We start from the raw sequence: 22,891 nt of genomic DNA on the forward strand, positions 1-22,891 counted from the left end.
CACTTCCTCACTGTAAAAGTGAAAACAAAAGAACTTCCTCATTATAGCTTCCTTGCCCAACCACTTTTTTCTTTTTGCTGTTGCTGCAACTAGCAGTATGCAACAATCATATCAAAACAAATATTTTCTTGCATCTTAACTTGCCCCCATACATCTCACTTTCCTTAACTGTTTTGGTTCCACAACTCTTAAAAGTCTCTCCTCATTCTTCACTTCCTCACTGTAAATCATGTTGCGTTTCCTTAAATACAAAGAAATATATACATATAGAAGAAATCCTCCCTTCCTTTACAGTTTTCCAAAAGAAGGAACAGAGAAGGATGCTAAATGAGGATATTTCCTCTAAGGCTCAATCCTCAGTTCTTAATGCTACCTCACTAACAAGGGAAATGTCAAAAACGTATATAAAAAAAAAATGTTGGTTTGCGGCAGGGGTGTGTGAAGTCCCTATGGTTGTTTAATTTGTTTATGGATGGGGTGGTTAGGGAGGTAATCACAAGAGTTTTAGAGAGAGGGGCAACTATGCAGTCTGTTGGGGATGAGAGGTCCTGGGAAGTGTCAGATGATGTTCATCGATGATACAGCTTTGGTGGCTGATTTGAGTAAGAAACTGCAGAAGTTTGTGACTGACTTAAGAAAACTGTTAAAGAAGAAAGCTGAGAGTATATGTGAATAAGAGCAAGTTTATTAGGTTCACCAGGGTTGAGGGACAAGTTAAGTGGGATGTAAGTTTGAATGGAGAAAAATTGGAGGAAGTGAAGTGTCTTAGTTATCTGGGAGTGGACTAGGCAGTGGATGGACTCTTGGAAGCAGAAGTGAGTCACAGGGTGGGGGAGGAGCTGAAAGTTCTGGAAGTAATGAAAAATACGTGGAAGGAGAAAATGTTATCTTGGAGAGCAAAAATGTGCAAGCCTGAAGGAATAGTAGTTTTAACAGTGTTATATGGTTGTGAGGCATGGCTATAGATAGGGTTGTATGGAGGAGGGTGGATGTATTGGAAAAGAAATGTTTGAGGACAATATGTGGTGTGAGGTGGTTTGATTGGTAAGTAATGAAAGGGTAAGAGAGATGTGTGGAAATAAAAAGAGTGTGGTTGAGAGAGCAGAATAGGGTGTATTGAAATGGTTTAGACATATGGAGAGAATGAGTGAGGAAAGATTGAAAAAGAGGATATATGTGTCAGAGGTGGAGGGAACAAGGAGAAGCGGGAGACCAAATTGGAGGTGGAAGGATAGAGTAAAAAAGATTTGAGTGATCAAGGCCTGAACATACAGGAGGGTGAGAGACATGAAAGAAATGGAGTGAATTGGAGCAATGTGGTATACCAGGGTCGACGTGCTGTCAATGGACTAAACCAGGAGGGCATGTGAAGCATCTGTAGTAAACCATGGAAAGGTGTGTGGGGCCTGGATGTGGATAGGGAGCTGTGGTTTCGGCATGTTACACATGACAGCTAGAGACTGAGCGTGAACGAATGTGGCATTTTTGTCTGTTTTCCCTGGTGCTACCTCGCTGAACTGGTGGGTAGCAATGCTGTTTCCTGTGGGGTGGGGTAGCGACAGAAATGGATGAAGGCAAGCAACCCACCGACCTCACTGAAGTTTTGGCACACTTTCTACAGCACATCCACATAGTTGCAAATTTTGACTACATAAAAAGAGGGCGTTAGGTAGAAACGTTAGATAGAAGTAATAGGTAAGAACATTAGGCAGGAGCATTTGGTAGTAGTAAGCAGTATGAACATTAGGAAGAAGCCTCTGCAAACACTGCGCTAGAGTTGCCTTGGGCCAGTGGCCTGTCAAGGGTGAGGTACTAGAGGATACGAAGCGGCACAGTTCACTAGTTACATTGACTTTATTACAGAGGCCAACCTTTTGTGGGAGTACCAGTTGGAAACAAGGATCAAGGATATAGATAATTAGATAAAAGGAGAGACTAGTAGAAGTAAGTTCCTCTCAGAATATTGTGATCTACATAACGCAAAAGATAGGTGTAACTAAGAACTGGATAATCAGGAAATATTTTAATCTAATAATTCAAAAGCTTAAGTACAGGATTAATAGCAAACAAAAAATATTTCAACCCCAGGATTCATGTTAGCTTGAAAAACAGGCCTAAAAATGAGGTTCTGAAGCAAACCTATTTTATGATGAATAACAGCAAAATTTTTTTTTTTCAAACCAATTCTCTTATTCATTTAATGTAATGAAAGGCTTCTAAATTCAATATAACGTAAAATACATCATAATACTTACTCCATCCCACAGACACCATTTAAATTTGAAGCAAATCATTATGAAATGTTTTAATCAGATAATTGAAAAGCTTTATTACAGGACTTAATGGCTTCAAAAAATATTTCAACCCAAGAATCACATTGAATATGAACAATAAGTCCTATACTGGGGTTGGAAAAGAAATCTATATCACTCAGAGAAATAGCAAAAATGCAGGTAACAGGTCAGGATACTTTTCAAGCCATAAAATTTTTCTCTCAAAATTGGAAATGGTATTGTAAAATGTAAAGCATCTTCTGACCAATTAATACCAAAAACTTATGAAGCAAATAACAATAATAATAATAAGATAATTGTAAGCAAATAATCACAATACAAGGAACTTAGTGCCAAACATACTGAGTTAAGTGTATTGCAAGATTCTTTGTTTTACTGTGCATATGATAAATGTTGAAAGTAAAACTGTACTCACTACAAATCTGAGGGTGTAATAAACATACTCACTAGGAGCCATACTGCAGGTCCAAATCTTCGGTAAAGTAGATGGATCTAGAGTGTGATCCAACTTCCTCCACTTTTTACAATCATCACACTGTACCCACAAGATTTCATCCACTTCTTCAATCAGCTTTGCCACTTCCTCCTGAAAATAATGAATGATGAATGAAATACAGCTGCAAAACGAGCACAGAATGTTTGGTGAAAAACACAAGGAGAATTCTTAGTCTTTTCTTCTAAGGTGAATAAACAATTTTCCACTCTACCATTAAATACACATAAAATTACAAAATCAAGCATAAGTTGAACTGGTCAATTTTCTGTTAGGAAGTTACAGCAAGTCTCCTCTTTCCATGTGTAGTAAAACGATAATTTCTAAAATACTTCAACATGTTCTGGGCCGTGGTCCTTCCTAGGACAACCCATTTCAATTTTTCCACAGCTAATGCCACCCCATCCAAGAGTAAAATGGCTTATCTATGATTAACTGCTTACAAAAAAAGACAACTAGGGCAACTGGGAGAACCAGGGTTACTGAATATAGTAGAGCAAAACAACCCAGGTTTAGCAGCACCTTTAAAAATGCACAGGCTATCGTGACTATTTCAAAACATCGTGTAATTATGGAAGTGAAGAAAGGATGAAAACACAGCATGGTTCTTATGACCCTGGCCTATGCAGCCAAAACATGAACATGAGAAGCATGTGATATGAACAGACATAATGAAGAAAGAAATTAGGGGGCGTATAAAAGACTTGGTAGAGTACGGAATGCCAAAGGAATGAATTGTGCAGCGGAAGAGTAGCTAAAATGCAATACTTCAAGGTGATTTGGGTATGTGGAAAAAATGCAAGATAAAGAGTATAATTAAAAGGGTCAGTCTGAAAGGAAGACCACTTGTGACATAAGGAAACAGAGCAGAAGAGTACCAAAGGGGATAAATGGAGGAAGAATGCATGGAATGGTGTATGCAATGGAGGCATGTAAGGACAGGGATATGTGGAGACTTTAGCCAAGGTTAACCCCTTAACGAGAGTTCCCAGAGGGAACAGGTATCAGAGCTAAAGATGGACAGACAGAGTGAACTTACTGAAAACATTTCATTCCACACAAGGAAGACAACTGTAGTGAAAGACATCCTTGAAATTATTCAGTAAAGCTCCTAGTGCAACATATTAAATTTTGAGAAGCAAACACAACCATCAATACATGATCTCACTTTCACATCCAATGACCAAGAAAAAGAAAACATCAGGTGTAATATCCAACTTTGAAAATGTGACTGCTGGGATCTGATCATTCTATAAAATAAGATGTAACAATGAAGTGAGTACAAAAACCAAACCTCTAGAAGAGCTGCACAAGTGGTATCAGTACATGAAGCCATGTTACAGGAGGTTTAGTAAATCATAATGAGGGATTCAACAGCTGCATCACAACTGTTAGTCTGTCACTTACAACGGGTGTAAATAAAAGCATAATCAAAAACAACAACTGTTCTCCACTTTATAGCCTTCACACATCATAAAAAAAACAAAAAGTAACAACAAATATTACCTTAATGCATGCTGTATTAGGTGAGACCTCAGGCTCCCCTACCCCACCTATAAGCAGTTCTTCATAATCATATTTTGTTGAATCTAGTTCATCACTTAAAGATATACACCCAACCTTCCTCTTCCATTTCTGGGATGAAGGTACCTTTGGGGGTTTCCGTTTCTTTCTCGGTGCTGTCTGAGACTTTCGCGATTTATCTTCAAATATGTCTTTGATCTGTATACAATTTGAAGGGTCCTGTACCTTTACTTTCAATGAGAATTTTGAAACTTGAGAAGCTGAATCTACCTTTTCCAGAGTACCACTGTCAACTGGAACAGCCTTTTCTGTGGCACTGCTTGCTATAGTTTCTGCAAGAAAAGTTTACACACATTCAAAATAGAGTAATGAGGATGGGTCAACCTGAAGAAGGCCTTAGTATGAATATAATTGAATAAGAAATAAGATGGAGTCTGTGTGAGTGACTTAGAAGCAGAACCTGTCAATAGTTAATGAGACCAACTTTCGACCTGTACATATTAAAAATGAATTCAAGTTCACGGATAAGGAAATATTCAGCAAGCTGTTCACATCATGTAAGAGGCCAAAATTAAAATGAGCTTCTCAAATTTGGTCACCACAACTTTTCAAAAAAGCACAAGGGGTTAATGCTGAAAGTTCAAATGACAGCAACAAAGATAGTACATGAATTAAAACAGCTGATTAGCAAAGAAAGGCCTTAAGTTTGCCCAACATTGAATAAAAAAAGGTGATATGACCTGATCATAGCCTCAAGTTTTTAAAACAAACTTTAGATGTAAACAATGAGCAGTTCCTAAAAAGATGTTGAGACAGAACAACCAATGGTCATTACATGAAATAATGCAAGAAACTTGTTAAAAATGATGTGAAAAAGAACTTTTACATATAAGAGTTGTGGGTGAATTGAATAAAATGAATGAAAACACAGTTAATGCAAACACAACAGTGAATTCAAAGTTGTATTAGGGTAGAGAATGATCAAAAGATGATGCCCCATGACTGTAAAACTCCCTCCTTGTAAAGTAAAACTATGTAATTACACAAGTTTCCCATGCCTTTTACATAGGTTATGTTCCTTGGAAACTTTATAACTCGCAAGGTCGCACACACCAAGTCGTTAAGTCAATGGAATATAAGTTGTTAGGAGCACATGTCATAAACTGACACATCTCTTTGTTTAGATATCACAAGGTTTAACAATATGGTGATCTTAGGCTAAATAATCATTTATTCATTTTTCTTATTCATTTTAGTTTGTCATTGTCTCCCATGTTAACGAGGTAGCCCAAGGAAACAGACGAAAGAATGGCCCAACCCACCCACAGACACGTCCACACACACACACACACACACACACACACATACATGCCTATACATTTCAACGTATACATATATATATATATATACACAGACATATAAATATATGCACATGTACATATTTCATACTTGCTGCCTTTATTCATTCCTGTTGCCACCCCGCCACACATGAAATGACAACCCCCTCCCCTGCATGCGCACGAGGTAGCGCTAAGAAAAGACAACAAAGGCCACATTTGTTCACACTCAGTCTCTGTGTGTCATGTACAATGCACCGAAACCACAGCAATCATATCTAAATAATTATACAGAATCTCTGACCAACATCTCATCACCACCGTACTACATCATTTCTACTTACTACATGTTAGGAGTCCAATGACATGATTCTCTCCAAATTTCTAAGGTTACTTCTGTGGTATCCTTAAGCTATCATTTCCCATAATTTCTGTATGACAAAGATTTACAAGGCATATCCTAATATTCATTTATTTATTTTGCTTTGTCGCTGTCTCCCGCGTTTGCGAGGTAGCGCAAGGAAACAGACAAAAGTAACGGCCCAACCCACCCCCATACACATGTATATGCATACACGTCCACACACGCAAATATACATACCTATACATCTCAATGTACATTTTTTTTTTATTTTTTGCTTTGTCGCTGTCTCCCGCGTTTGCGAGGTAGCACAAGGAAACAGACGAAAGAAATGGCTCAACCCACCCCCATACACATGTATATACATACACGTCCAAACACGCAAATATACATACCTACACAGCTTTCCATGGTTTACCCCAGACGCTTCACATGCCCTGATTCAATCCACTGACAGCATGTCAACCCCGGTATACCACATCGATCCAATTCACTCTATTCCTTGCCCTCCTTTCACCCTCCTGCATGTTCAGGCCCCGATCACACAAAATCTTTTTCACTCCATCTTTCCACCTCCAATTTGGTCTCCCACTTCTTGTTCCCTCCACCTCCGACACATATATCCTCTTGGTCAATCTTTCCTCACTCATTCTCTCCATGTGCCCAAACCATTTCAAAACACCCTCTTCTGCTCTCTCAACCACGCTCTTTTTATTTCCACACATCTCTCTTACCCTTACGTTACTTACTCGATCAAACCACCTCACACCACACATTGTCCTCAAACATCTCATTTCCAGCACATCCATCCTCCTGCGCACAACTCTATCCATAGCCCACGCCTCGCAACCATACAACATTGTTGGAAACACTATTCCTTCAAACATACCCATTTTTGCTTTCCGAGATAATGTTCTCGACTTCCACACATTCTTCAAGGCTCCCAGGATTTTCGCCCTCTCCCCCACCCTATGATCCACTTCCGCTTCCATGGTTCCATCCGCTGCCAGATCCACTCGCAGATATCTAAAACACTTCACTTCCTCCAGTTTTTCTCCATTCAAACTTACCTCCCAATTGACTTGACCCTCAACCCTACTGTACCTAATAACCTTGCTCTTATTCACATTTACTCTTAACTTTCTTCTTTCACACACTTTACCAAACTCAGTTACCAGCTTCTGCAGTTTCTCACATGAATCAGCCACCAGCGCTGTATCATCAGCGAACAACAACTGACTCACTTCCCAAGCTCTCTCATCCACAACAGACTTCATACTTGCCCCTCTTTCCAAAACTCTTGCATTCACCTCCCTAACAACCCCATCCATAAACAAATTAAACAACCATGGAGACATCACACACCCCTGCCGCAAACCTACATTCACTGAGAACCAATCACTTTCCTCTCTTCCTACACGTACACATGCCTTACATCCTCGATAAAAACTTTTCACTGCTTCTAACAACTTGCCTCCCACACCATATAGTCTTAATACCTTCCACAGAGCATCTCTATCAACTCTATCATATGCCTTCTCCAGATTCATAAATGCTACATACAAATCCATTTGCTTTTCTAAGGATTTCTCACATACATTCTTCAAAGCAAACACCTGATCCACACATCCTCTACCACTTCTGAAACCACACTGTACATATATATATTTATTATATTTATTTATTTTGCTTTGTCGCTGTCTCCCACGTTTGCGAGGTAGCGCATAGAAACAGACGAAAGAAATGGCCCCACCCACCCCCATACACAGTGTATATACATACACGTCCACACACGCAAATATACATACCTATACATCTCAATGTACACATATATATATACACACACAGACACATACATATATACCCATGCACACAATTCACACTGTCTGCCTTTATTCATTCCAATCGCCACCTCGCCACACATGGAATACCATCCCCCTCCCCCCTCATGTGTGCGAGGTAGCACTAGGAAAAGACAACAAAGGCCCCATTTGTTCACACTCAGTCTCTAGCTGTCATGCAATAATGCCCGAAACCACAGCTCCCTTTCCACATCCAGGCCCCACACAACTTTCCATGGTTTACCCCAGACGCTACACATGCCCTGATTCAATCCATTGACAGCACGTCAACCCCGGTATACCACATCGATCCAATTCACTCTATTCCTTGCCCTCCTTTCACCCTCCTGCATGTTCAGGCCCCAATCACACAAAATCTTTTTCACTCCATCTTTCCACCTCCAATTTGGCCTCCCACTTCTCCTCGTTCCCTCCACCTCCGACACATATATCCTCTTGGTCAATCTTTCCTCACTCATTCTCTCCATGTGCCCAAACCATTTCAAAACACCCTCTTCTGCTCTCTCAACCACGCTCTTTTTATTTCCACACATCTCTCTTACCCTTACATTACTTACTCGATCAAACCACCTCACACCACACATTGTCTTCAAACATCTCATTTCCAGCACATCCACCCTCCTGTGCACAACTCTATCCATAGCCCACGCCTCACAACCATACAACATTGTTGGAACCACTATTCCTTCAAACATACCCATTTTTGCTTTCCGAGATAATGTTCTCGACTTCCACACATTCTTCAAGGCTCCCAGGATTTTCGCCCCCTCCCCCACCCTATGATTCACTTCCACTTCCATGGTTCCATCCGCTGCCATATTCATATTCATGCTTGCTTACCTTCACCCATTCCTGGCACTACACCACCCAACAAGAAACAGCATCACTATGCCCTGCTTCAGCTAGGTAGCACCAGGAAAACAGACAAAAAAGGCCACATTTATTCACACTCAGTCTCAAGTTGTCATGTTTAATGCACCAAAACCACAGCTCCCTATCCACATTCTGGCACCAAAGACCTTTCCATAGTTTACCCCTGACGTTTCACATGCCCTGGTTCAGTCAAATGGCAGCATGTTGACCCCAATATACCACATCGTTCCAATTCACTCTATTCCTGGCACACCTCTCACCCTCCTGCATGTTCAGGCCCTGATTGCTCAAAATCTTTTTCACTCCATCCTTCCACCTCCAATTTGGTCTCCCACCTCTCCTTGTTCCCTCCACCTCTAACACATATATCCTCTTTATCAATATTTCCTCACTCATTCTCTCCATATGTCCAAACCATTTCAACACACCCTCTTCTGCTCTCTCAACCACACTTTTATTTCCACACATCTCTCTTACCCTTACATTACTTACTCGATCAAACCACCTCACACCACATATTGTCCTCAAACATTTCATTACCAACACATCTACCCTCCTCTGTACAACTCTATCTATAAAGCCCATGCCTCACAACCTTATACAACTGCTGGAACTACTATTCCTTCAAGCATACCCATTTTTGCTCTGCAAGATGATGTTCTCTCCTTCCACACATTCTTCATCGCTCCCAGAACCTTCGCCCCCACCCCACCCTGTGACTCTCATCCGTTTCCATGGTTCCAGGTGCTGCAAAGTCCACTCCCAGATATCTAAAACACTTAACTCCCTCCAATTTTACTCCATTTAAACTTACATCTCAATCAACTTGTCCCTCAACCCTACTGAACCTAATAACCTTGCTCTTATTCACATCTACTCTCAACTTTCTCCTTTCACAAACTTTTCCAAACTCAGTCACTAACCTCTGCAGTTTCTTACTCGAATCAGCCATCAGAACTGTAACATCAACGATCAACAACTGACTTATTTCCCAGGCTCTCTCATCCCAAACAGACTGCATACTCACCCCTCTCTCCAAAACTCTAGCACTTACCTCCATAACCATCCCATTCATAAACAAATTAAACAACCATGGGGACATCACACATCCCTGCCACAGACAAATCATCACTGGGAACCAATCACTCTTCTCTCTTCCTACTTGTACACATGCCTTACATCCTTGATAAAAACTTTTCACTGCTTCTAGCAGCTTACCTCCCACATCATATACTCTTAAGACCTTCCATAAAGCATCTCTATCATATGCCATCTCCAGATCCATAAATGCTACACATAAATCCATGTTATTCTAAGTATTTCTCACACATTCTTCAAAGCAAATGCCTGAACCACACATCCTCTACCACTTCTGAAACCACACTGCTCCTTCCCAATCTGACACTCTGTACATATCTTCACCCTCTCAGTCAATACCCTCCCATGCAATTTCCCAGAAATACTAAACAAACTTATGCCTATGTAGTTTGAACGCTCATCTTTACCTCCTCTGCCTTTGCACAATCATACTATGCATGCATTCTGCCAATCCTCAGGCACTTCATATTCATGTATTTGATCACATAACAGTAGAGCATATATCAACACAATGAAAGGATTAGTGAATCTGATACTGCAACCTAGTGCAATACAGTAGGTAGGTACCTCTCAATATATGCATATTCAAATTATACCATTTTTAGAATAATGCACACAGTTCATTTACATCTTTTTTATTTACACAAGATTATTTGGATTAACACAATCAAATCATCCCTGGACTGGCAGTGCAGTGGTGTGGCACTGCCAGCACCATGTGAGAAGCATGCATAGGCATGGCATAGATATGGTCTATACTTACTGAGTAATACAGTATACTGTATATAACATGTGTTTTGCTCATGAAAATGTTCCCATCAGCATATCTGTGATACATGCAAAAGCCAAGAATATATATGATAATCTGGCAGCAGAAGAAGGAGAAGTTAAGACATTTCAAGTCCTTGTTGGTTCATGAATTTTAGGAAATACTACATTTACCACATCAAGACTAATGCTGAGACTACTTCTGCTCATGTCATTACTGCCAAAAGTATCCTTGGAACCCTCAAGACCATTATCAAGGATAGTGGTTATTCTAAACAGATCTTTAATGTGGACAAGACCGGATTATTTTGAAAGAGAATGCCTTCAAGAACATACATTTTCCAAGGAGAAAACTGTACCAGGACTCAAAGCTGGTTATTTTGTTTTCATTAATAGAATTCACTGTACAGTATGTATATTAATGTATTTCATATTTCCTGTATATTGTAGTTTTTAATACTGAAACCAAAGCTTCATTACTTACATAATTTTACTTACACATCTTTCATTTACATAACGATTTTCAAGAACTTTCTCACATAAACTGAGAGGCCCCTGAAGTTTACCTCTTCAATACCAAAAAATAATCCCTTACCTGATGAGAGATCAGAATCCACAACATTCCAGTTTTGTTTGCATGCTGCAGTGGTGTCTGACAAAGATACGTCCTCTGGTACACTGAAAGATGAAAGTTTATTTCTGTTGAGTAAGATTTAATTCCATATCAAGAATAGTTCCAACAGAACTATCAATTTCTACCTTTATCTTTGACAAAAATGTGAAGGGAATCTACTGTGTTTACAGTTCTTTTCCAAAACTATTACAGCAGGCACTGACATGCATTGAACAGGGAATTACTCAACAATATATGTTTAAAAGTTAGAAAAAGCAAATTTCTCAGAGGCAGCATTCATGAGATAAAGTGAGATATTACGAGATAAAGTGAGATATTACCTTGGTGCAGTACTGCATCAGGGTCATGAAACTGGTGTGAAACCCAGTTTCACCAAAAATAAATCAAATTTCAGTTTCACCACAGCCACTTGCTCAGACCAGGCTGCCCCAGCTAATGAGCACCAGCCTTCAGCTAGCACCCTCATCCTGCCTCTCAGCCAGACCAACCTCAAAGAATCCACAAGTTGCAACACTAACCCATAATGGAACAAAAAGGCTTTGGAAGAAAAAGAGAAATACTGTACATGGCAAGAAAATACAAAAAATCTGTACAAAGACACCACCTCTGAGAGAAAAGGGTTTTCAAGCTTCAAAACCCATATTTCTCTCAATGGTTTATCCTCAAGCAAAAATGGAGCATACCCACAAGGAGGAAGGTTAGAAACTTTATGAGAATCTAGGATTCTAATATCTTCACTGGTGAGTTGACAGAAAACAGGAAACACACCCTCTGATAGACAGAAGCTTTAAGAGCAACACATGGAATATCCGCCAAGTCTGATCTAAAGTATCATGTACATATATTTCTCGATTTTTGCCTATTTGATTTTTGCCATTTTTACAATAACACACATGGTCCAAATATGACTTTTTCATTTATGCAGGCTCAAGTTTGGAATAATGTAGTCATCAATGGGCTAGCAGTACAGATGTGTGGAACTGCCGGCACTGTGTGAGAAACATGCACATGCATGGCGTAGATACAGTCTACAGTCACGGAGTGCTACAGTATTTTGCATTGCAGTATACTGCATACTGTTCATGTTTTATTCCTTGCATCATTCCACCAAAGCATATTTCAAGTTCTCCGTTTACCAGTGGTATTAAAAAGTGTAATGCTGTCACCAATGAAGCTATGATGAATGTGGTCAGACGTGATGAGAGAAGTAAAAAGACAGCTAACATCAAGCCTGTTAACAACTACCTATACTTATCTTTTTTTTTTTCTTTTTTAGCTGAGATGAAATGGGCAACTGTCAGCTTGGGGAAGAATTATGAGATATATTTTGTCACCATTTCAAAATAGAAGCACTTCATTGTAACATATTTCAACTTGAAAAAAAAAGGTTTTGGGGCTAAAAATTCCCTGAACTATTACCTGCAATTTCTGGTGTTTGTGTGGGTAATAGATTTGTTTGAAAACCTAATTATGTGGACTATTCTTCATGCAGTCTTTTAGAAGATTCTGTGATTATTCAGTTTATATTAATTGGTTATCATTGGCTCGAGGAAGCATTATGAGATACTTTCCATGATCATTTCAAGTACAGAAGCATTTTATTATCATATTCCAGTCTTGCAACAAAAAATGGTTTGGGCTCAAAAATCGAAGGACTATTCATTACCTGGGATTTTTGGTATTTTTCTGAGGGTAATAGATTTGCTTGAAAACCTCAGTATAACTATTTTTCATGCTCAATTCGAATCTGGGATTCAAATACATGTTCGAGGACATTAAGGCCTGTATTTAATTAAATGCCACTCTTTTAGAAGCATCTTTGATTATAATCATTCAGTTCATATTTACTGGGTATCTGTTGGTGTGGGGAAGCAGTATAAGATATTTCCCATGATCATCTCCAGTATGCAAGCTAAACTTATATATACCCTAGCCTAAGCCAGGTATCCATTATATCGACCAACACCTAGGGATGGATGATGAACGGCTGGTTAGACTATGGACCGACTGCCGCAACCTGGATTTGAGCCTAAGCAGCCCATACATGCATCAAAGTCAGCAATGTTAATGGCTACACCACATAGGTCCATAAATGACAATAAATGTGATCCAAGTACATTCTAATTTTAAGACTTACATGTCTCTGTCCTCCTTACTGTGACAAGTTAGCTGTCCCTCCTGTTTCTGTAATAAACAACAATATATTGGTGATATGTACAATTCATAAACTTGTTACAATTCTATTTATACATATTCATCACTTCCTGTGTCAACAAAGTAGCACACAGATCTGATGAAAAAAATGGCATCATTCACTTACATCCACTCTCTAGCTGTCATATAAAATACCCCTAAACCAGAGCCCCCTATCCACAATCAGACCCCACAAACCTTTCCATCGCTCCTCCTGATGACATCACATGCCCTGGCTTAGCACAATGACAACATGTCATCCCCTGTAAACAACAAACCATATAAATTGTTCCTTTCATATGTGTTTGCCATTTTCCAAATTGGCGAGGTAGCATTAGGAACAGACGAAGAAAAGACTCACTTGCTCACATCCATTCTCTAGCAATAATGTGCAATGCATAAAAACCACAGCCCCCTATCCATAGACAGGCCCCACAAACCTTTCTGTGGTTTACCCCAGCTGCTTCATACACTCTAGTTCAGTCTATTAACAGCAAATTACCCCATGTATACCACATCATTCCAATTTACTCTATCCTAAGCATGTAGACATAATGGGTAGGAACATTAGGCAGGAGCAATTAGGTAGTAGTAGACAGTAGAAACAACAGGTAGGAGCCTCTGCAAACACTACGTTAGAGTGCCCTCTGCCACTAACCTATTAGAGTGAAGCACTAAAGGCTAAGAAATGGCACTTGTGGTCACTAGTTATGGAGACTCTACTGCTATGACCACCCCCTTGAGGGAGTTCCAGGTGGAAAAAGGCATGAAAGATAAAAATATAGATAGACAGCCTTTCACCCTCCTGCATGTTTAGGCCACAAGCACTCAAAATCTTATTCATTCCATCCTTTCATTTCCAATTTGGTCTCCCCCTTCTCCTTGTCCCAATCATTTCTGACTCATATGTCCTCCTTATCAACCTCTCCTTACACATTTTCACCATATATCCATACCATTTCAGTACACCTTCTTCAGCTCCCTCAATAATACTCTTCTTATTACTACACCTCTCTCATGCCTTATCACTGCATACTTGATCAACACTCCTCATGCAATATGCTGTCCTCAAACATTTCATTTCCAAAACATTCAATATATACCATATATTCTCATCTATATCCCAAGCCTCACATCCATTCAACACAGTCAGCCACGGTGATATCACACAAACCCCTGCCACAAATGAAGTGCAAGATAAAGGTTGTTTTACCATGAGACAAAAATAATCTCGAATCTTTTATTAACTTACTTGGACAAACGATTCCACTTCTTGGTAAGTATCTGCAATGACTGTCCTAAAGAGACTATCCCAGTACGATTCATTCAACGATGATGCTCCTACCACTTTGGTACTTTTCTTTGTGCAAGGTTGTGACTTCTGAGGGTAAATTTCTTTACTGGAACCCTCATTAACATCACCTGTGTAAAGAAGAGCTTTCGTCAAGTCAAGCTGACATCTGTCAAGCTATTCTCATCATTCCCTAATGGCTGGTTTTCAAAATCATCATTCCTCTGATAAGAGAAATACTTATAATAAAACAGTGAATATGGTTACTTTCATCTGAATCACACTTACCAACACCTTCTTCCTTCACTTTTGTGAGGTTCTTCCCAGCGGCTTCTTTACAAGTTTTTGGAAGATGACTTTTTTCCTGTGCTAACTTTCTGAATTTGACCTTCTTGCTCTTTTGAATCTCACTGCTATTGCATTTCTGCAACAGTAAAATTTATGAATATAAAATCTACAATTTCCAAAGTCTCTCCAAAATGTGTAAGTTTCCAAAAAGATTTAACTTTACACTGTCACACCTATGACAGTGTATAATGCACCAAAACTAGAGCTTACTTCCACGGCCAGGTTTCCCTTATCAGTTCATATGCCCTGGTTCAGCCCACTAACAGTATGTCATTACTGTAAACCACATACCTCAAATAAGCTTTGTCCCATACATGCTTTTCAACCTTCTGAATGTACAGACCCTGGTAATGCAAAGACTGATTGTTATGATGTTTCTTCCCCTTAAACAGTTATGCTGTGCCATTCTCTTCCTTCATTTGTCTTCTCTTCATATTACCTATTACCTAGCTATTCACAATCTTAGGTTTCCAAGAGAGATGGATGTTAAAGTAATACCAAGTATGTTCGTAAAGTCAAGAGGTGGAATTACCAAACCATCAAAGGAAAGATGAGAGCTGCGAGGAATTTTTGATAGAGATGAATATAAACTTACTACCACACACCTTTCTTACACTATCATTTTATCATAATAGGATCAAAGCTCTTTACAACACACATTGTCCTCAGGCACTTCATTTTAAGCACATCTATCCTCTAGTTCTTTTGCATTTTGGGCTCAATACTTGCAACCTTACTTTACTTAACCATCTTTGCCCTTGCAGACACACTTTAATGCGCCCATGACCTTTGCCCCCCCACCCCAATGATTCATTTACATTCCTACAGTTCCATCCACTGCCATATCCACTTCCAGGTACCTAAAGCACTCGCAAGTCCCCATGGTTCTCCCCATTCAAATTCACACCCAAGCCTACCAATCATGCCCCATTCATTCACATTAATTCTCAACTTTCTCCCTTTTCACATCCTACAACACTTTAACACAAGCTTCTGCAGTTTCTCTTTTGAGTCTGCAAGAAGTAACTGACTCAACTCAACCTCCCACTCTTCTCCTCAAAACCTTCTCATTTACCTCTCTCACACCTTATCCATACACATGTTTAACTACCAAGGTGACACCAAACACCTCTGCTGTACATACAACTTCACTTGCAACCACTCACCCTCCTCACTTACTAATTACACATATGCCTTATTCTCCTGATAAAAACACCTCCCCGCATCTAGCATCTTTATGATCATCTAACCTTAAGACTTCTTATATGAGGATCTACAGCTTCAAGGATGTACTCCAGGTCAGATCAGGGTTCCCTTGGGAAGGGAAAGCCCTCACTGAGGTTGCATTCCCTTCCATTCACTGACAAGAATACAGCCTCACTAGAAACAACTTAAATGCAGCATTACTTCTTGCAAGTAGATTCCAAGAACACTGTCTGACACCATTATTGTGTATATTGTTCAAACTAAAATGTCCTGAAGATAAACCAGTTCCAGAGTCATTGCTGACTGATTTTAAAGGTTTTCCCTTACTCAGTCCTGTACAAAACTGTTTTCATTTCAGATAGATACAGAAACATAGTACTTTAGAATATTAATGTGTCAAAAATTTTCCAACAAAATATCTAAGGGAAAAGCTCTTGAAACTGGCATCTTCTCATATTCAGCACTGTCTATGTCTGACAGATGCCAAATAAAAAGTACTATGCCCCCTGCAAATTTTGTGGGGACAATGACCATCCAGAATCATGATACAACACGAACAAGTTGAGGACACTGAGGATGCACAGGAGAGGCCTGAGTTTTGTACAATGGATGTCATCAATCAGTTAATCATAATCATAAATTCTCAATGGTATCATCCATACACTTGTAATTAGAGTTTACAGCTAATTACAACATATGACCATTCAGTAAATAAGAAAAAACACGTTTCTAAAGCATATGTCATTTAAACTAAACAGATATAAGGACCATCTCTAAGAATAAAAACAGTACACACATTTGTACTTCTCTCACTCCTACATATCCAGTCACATAAAGTCAGTAAAAAAAATCCTTTTGTTTCGTATGGAGTGCTTACCTCAGGCTTTACTGCTTCATCGCTTTCAAATTTAGATATCTCTTCTGAACTTCTTGCCCTCTTGGTTACAGATAGGCTCTGGCATATTTTTTTTTTGCCAAAACTTGGTCTTGCTGGTGCTGATTTACTCTGAGGTACTGGTGATTTCAAAATTGTCATCTTGTTGCACTTTGTAACACTTGATGCACAAGGTGATTCACCGCCAGGTGCAGCAGAAGTTGGATTCAAACCTGAAGTTTTGTTTGAGGATGAAACTCTTACCTTATTCTGTGATTCACAGGCAGTGCTCGGAGTAAAAGCAGTTGATTTAACAGAAACCAAATGGTTGTTTTTTAAAACAGCCTTAAAAGCAGGATTGACATAAATATCAACAGAGGCTGAAACTAATCCCGATGAGGCTTTCCTATTTGATTTCAATCCAGACAACGGTATCTTTTTAACAGAATCTTTACTTTCTTCAGATTTAGAGTATTTAGGTACCTTAGAACGTGGAACTCCAAAGGTGGGAACCCTTTTAACAACTGGAACAGCATGAATGGGACCCTCAGTCACTGGGACAATAACATCTGCCTGTCTTTCACTTTCCTCAGTAGTGTTGTTATCTAACTGTTGGACTGTCTGAGATAATGGTGGTAAGTTTTTAGGTATACTTGTTTTATGGATCATTTGTGAAGATTTTCCTGGTGTACTTGACATTGCATCATCAGATATGACACTAGGCTGCTGGAAACATGGAGATAAAAGCTGATCTGTGGGTTTCACGCTGGCTTTCTGGAAAGGATTTCTGATACGTTTGGCCTTTTCCCAGGGGTTTAAACGACCTTTCTCTTTCTCCTTATGAGGAGCCTCTAACAATCCACATGACTCCGAGAACTCTATGTTTGTTGTATGTTCACTTTCCATCTTCAAGACTGGGATCTCTCAACTTCTGACACTTCCAAAAATAGATATCCTGAAATGGTTCAAGATGCATTATCAAACACTACGTGAAAAAACTTTTACATATAGGGGTGATGAAAACAACCCTTGTGCCCCTCCCTCTCCCTCCTAATTACATCTAACTCATGCAGCATTTAAAGCCCTCCTCATCACATATCAGTGAAGTACCTTTTTCACTGTTTTCACACAAATGTCATCTAAATTACATCATGTGTACGATAAATAAGCTAATTAGTTTCAGGTACGAGTCCATCAACAAGGGGTGGATCGTGAAATTTTTGGGTCAGGTACGTAAATTTCCTGATGAAGGCAAATGTTCAACTTACAATGGAGTCATGTTAAGACAGGTGTCCATGTATGTAAATCCATCATGTCTTGAGGCCCCTGTGTGCAAATGATAATGGACAATGCATCCATAAGTGTCTAGCATGTTACATGACAGCCTAACTAGAATTTTGGGCCTGTATGACACACAATAACAGACAAAGCATTATTTAACATCTACCATGCCATACTGGCAACACAACAATCCAAACTAAAGCTATGGGTCTTATGCCATTCACTTCAATAATTGTTGAGAAACAACTGTATAAAGTTCACAAGCATCAAATGAAGATATATAAAACTATGCTGCAGGCTAAAGCCTCTTATAAGGGGCATATCTGAAGCAAAAACCCGCTACTAGAATTACTGGCTTCATGCCATTCAATTCTTCAAATTCTGGAAATCAAATGCACAAAGTTTAATAAGTATCTGATCTGGAATTCTTTTTACTATGACCAAGGTTAAGTTCCTGGCTAACCTTTGTATGAGTGGCATAATTCATGCAAAATGCTAACAAAAGGTTTGAGTCATATGCCTATCAATTCCTTAGATGCTTGAAAGTAACTACAAAAAGTTTACATAATGTCTGATTTGGAATTTTCAAGTTATGGCCAAGGTTAATTTAGTTTAAAGTATGATACCCACTGTCAGATGGCCTAAACAATTCCTAAATGTCTGTTATACTATGCAGACAAGAAAATGTAGACAGTTTAGGTAATCCTGAACATAAATATTTTCTAGACTAAATCCAATTTAATCTTATTTAAGATTATTTAACTTATTCCAAACATTCGTAAATAATCCTAATTCATCTGTTACCTTCAAGCAGACTATAACAACTGATGACAGCAGTTTTTCAAATGTGTTCATAGAAATTCTATAAATCACATATTAATCTTAACCATGGCATCATAGTATACATGTGTGACTGAACAAAATAAAACACAGATATTATGAGGGTTTTGATATCTTATTCAACTAAAGTTAATCTAGACTAACCTAAACTATCTAAACTTGTTGGGTACCCTAAACCAGGATATAACATATTTCACAATGCGTTCATCGACAATTTACATGGTTGTTTTACAAGTCCTAAATATGAGCTACAACATTTAACTGTGACAATTACAGTCAGTAAACTCTGTTAGTAGGAATGGCCTAAAAACTAAATGTGCAATGCAAATATGCATGCAAAAATCTCAGCACAAACAAAAATCTGAGTTATAACAGGTACTTAACATTCACATTTGGCTGTTTCTCTACCTAACAAAGAATATATGGCTAGAACTCTTAACTAAGATACTAAATAATAATTTCCAGGGCTATCAAAAATTCCAATAAATTTCTATTGTCCCTAGCGATCTTTCAACATTTCACCCCATGGAGCTGGTTCCTTCACAAATCAGCAATATATATCAAGATGTGTCTTTTGCCATCACATATCACTCAGCAACAACAGGTGCATTTTGAGATTTCCGATACCTGGGGAGCAAGAAATCAGTGATGGAAGGAACAAGCTGTCAGTCTGGGAATGTAAGGCTGCAAACTGCCTCTACTTTGTTTATTCATTTATACTTCTTTCCTTATGTGGTGATACATAATGCACATCACATGTATAAAAACAGACACAAGTAACAAAAAACATTTCATAAATATAAGATGACCGGTCGGGATGGAAACATCATAAAGTGTGGAAACACAACAAGGAATGAAACAGCTACTGCATAAATAGCATCCTCACATGTCTTTTGCATGTCAATGAAAAGTGGTTGTTTTAAAGGATATTATAGCAGTTTGTATTCCAGTTACTTGGTTGCTAGTATGATGTCCATGATAGTTTATTCTTTTGCCACCTGCAAGCCCTACAAGACATTATCATGGGCTAAGCACAATAGCCTGCATGTGCACAGAGCAGGTTAAAGTAAACTAATAAAAGGACTTACTGCAGTTGCATGCACATGCTTTAAGCCTTTCATGGTTCGAGATACACCAAACATTATCTGTCTAAACTAAGGTTCTCAATCTTTTGTAAATTGAGTACTCCAATGACAGCCTTTTCCATGGAACATAAAATCATATTCACTTCTCAATGCAACAAACATAAAAATAATTAGGAATATAAATGATGTAATTCCTTGAATCCACCAGCATTTTTCAATCAAATTGGTATAACTATCAAAAATAACTTTAAAAGACTGATGTTGAAAAAAAAATACTTACCTTTATTACAGTCCTTAATGTGGTCTTTAGCTTTGAACAGCTTTCACTAGTACCTAAATCCTTACTGCACTTGTCCTATATTAAGAGGTTCTTGGAGAAAGTCTTCCATATGTTCATTACTCCTTTAAGCTCGTTTCTTGTTTCTGGTGTTCCAACAATGAAAACCCACTTTCGGCTGTATGCTGTCCAACACACTGAAAGAACTCGTAATGCCTCATGCTTTAAAGATGGACATTCGTTCTTGAACTCAGATGATCCCACAATGTAAAACTATCTTTACTAGAGTGAAACACAATCATCAATATGTCAGGGATTCTCAACATGATGCTCACAAGCTGTTTTTGGACATGGAGAATATTTCATAATATCAAGAGACCATTATCATGATTATGAACACAAAATCCAGAACCCCTGGTCTCAAGGTTTCCACAAACAATTCTCAAGATGTCTTCATCAGTTACTCCACTAACTTATCCTAATGTGAATGATAAAAGGATGTAGTTACTATAACACTGCATGCAACCAATTTCTCTTTGTTGATTAAGTCAGGCACGGATGATCTCTCTACATATGTATCAACCCTATTCTTGTTTGCATACTTTTTGGGTCTTCAGTCCTAACAAGATTCTACATTCACAAAAATGTTTTGTTACTGTACTTGCAAAAGTATGCATAATCACTTGGATAACATTTACAGCATAAACGAGAGTTTAAAATCATCACCTGCAAAAAAGACTCATCCATTTGCAAAACTAACTTGTCAACGACCGAACTTGCATACATCCAAAGCCCTCCTCAGCATGGTGGATATTATGATCTGATTACAGTTATCCATGTTCCTCCAAGGAACATATGACCAACTCAACACTAAAGAACCTCTTAGCATTCCTGAAAACTCATAACTAACTAAAGGTGCATGCAAATCATCACTCCAAAAGCAGATGCAATGAAGACTGGAAACTTTTTTCTTAAATTGCTCCACAAAACAATATGATAAGGGAAGGTACCTAATTTCTATTGTTTAACTGCAATCCCTTAAACAAAACATACCATGGATGATGTTCAATGAGGCAAGTGAAGAAACAAGTACAGAATCCATAAGCATATGTCAAAAAATATTAATAGTTCTGGTTTAGTGGAAAACAAGCCCTTGTCTCCCCACTCAAAACAAAACACACCATTAAGTATTACAATTCAGGTGATGCATTAATACCATGATACCCTGACCTCTGCAATAGCATCATTTATTGGCTCCCTATGATAGAATTACTGAAATAAGTCAGGTGCTTTTTCAATTACCACAGGAATGACAGTTTCCAGTGGTAATTTAAATTCCACATTTTGTTGAAAATATGTAAACGTCATCTTTCTGCTCAATGGTATGGCGTCCTGCCAAAATGAAAAAATCTAAGTGGCTATTTTGCCGACTCAAGCCACCAGTGGCTACTTTGCCGACTCACGCCACTAATAGCTCAAGCAGTTTTGCCTCATAGTCTACTTTTGAAACTTTACTTTCCTAATGATTACCACTAGTTTACTTTGAAGGTTCAGATTACGTTAAAATAGGTTATGATTGGAAGCAATGCCTACTAATTGGTAATTTGGTAGTCGAATGGCTTGACAGCCCAAAACTGTCTGGGATTCAAGATGGCGACGGTCAGTAAGTTTCACGCTAGTTTTCATTCGTAGGAAAAGCAGAATAATTTAGCAAGAAATCTTAAGATAATAACTTGTAATAGCATAATCATTACCTGTAATAGGCTAATCGGCAAAGAACCATCTAATCCAGACACCGACTTCTCGGCAAAATAACTTCGTGAGAAAAAAGATATGGATGCTGAAGACCATGAATATCAACGTCAACCAAGTATAATGCTATCCGTAACGACAAAAACGTCAGAAGACGCAAAAATAACAACTATGACTTAAAAATGCCCACAAGGGCGACGACGATGGAGCGGGAAATGTGGATACCCTTACGGCTCATCTCATAACATTCCCGCCAATCTGGCGGCTGCCAGTGGCAGCATCAGGTTATGAAGCCGCTTTACTTGAAATATACGACTCTTCAGCATGCATAGTGTCACTGCTGCTAGCAACAACTACAGACGATGGCTGAGGGTTAAATTAATAATGAAACCTACCTCCAAACAATATAAATTGTGGTAATTAAGCCTGTCGTTCAAAGTTATTCTCATGGACAGTTGGCGTATCATTTGTGATTGAACACAGAACTCATAATATCTTAC

At 38.7% G+C, this 22,891-nt stretch overlaps 1 protein-coding gene across 2 annotated transcripts in view; it reads right to left on the reverse strand.

Annotated features, from left to right (window-relative positions):
• Nucleotides 1-22,852, reverse strand: part of LOC139747416 (uncharacterized) — a 35,001-nt gene extending 12,149 nt beyond the window's left edge. The window contains exons 1-8 of one of the 2 annotated variants that reach the window (XM_071659745.1): nucleotides 22,787-22,852; nucleotides 17,160-18,111; nucleotides 15,017-15,152; nucleotides 14,690-14,859; nucleotides 13,382-13,428; nucleotides 11,206-11,288; nucleotides 4,294-4,643; nucleotides 2,742-2,880 (exon numbers count right to left, since the gene is read on the reverse strand). In XM_071659745.1, the coding sequence (XP_071515846.1) occupies nucleotides 2,742-2,880; nucleotides 4,294-4,643; nucleotides 11,206-11,288; nucleotides 13,382-13,428; nucleotides 14,690-14,859; nucleotides 15,017-15,152; nucleotides 17,160-18,062 (1,828 nt within the window). In that variant the 5' untranslated portion in view covers nucleotides 18,063-18,111; nucleotides 22,787-22,852. The remainder of the gene's footprint in view (nucleotides 1-2,741; nucleotides 2,881-4,293; nucleotides 4,644-11,205; nucleotides 11,289-13,381; nucleotides 13,429-14,689; nucleotides 14,860-15,016; nucleotides 15,153-17,159; nucleotides 18,112-22,786) is intronic. The other variant, XM_071659746.1, reaches the window with a different exon arrangement.
• Nucleotides 22,853-22,891: the final 39 nt, after the last annotated feature.

The sequence above is a fragment of the Panulirus ornatus genome, chromosome 68 (genome assembly GCF_036320965.1).
Source record: "Panulirus ornatus isolate Po-2019 chromosome 68, ASM3632096v1, whole genome shotgun sequence".
Taxonomy (NCBI): domain Eukaryota; kingdom Metazoa; phylum Arthropoda; class Malacostraca; order Decapoda; family Palinuridae; genus Panulirus; species Panulirus ornatus.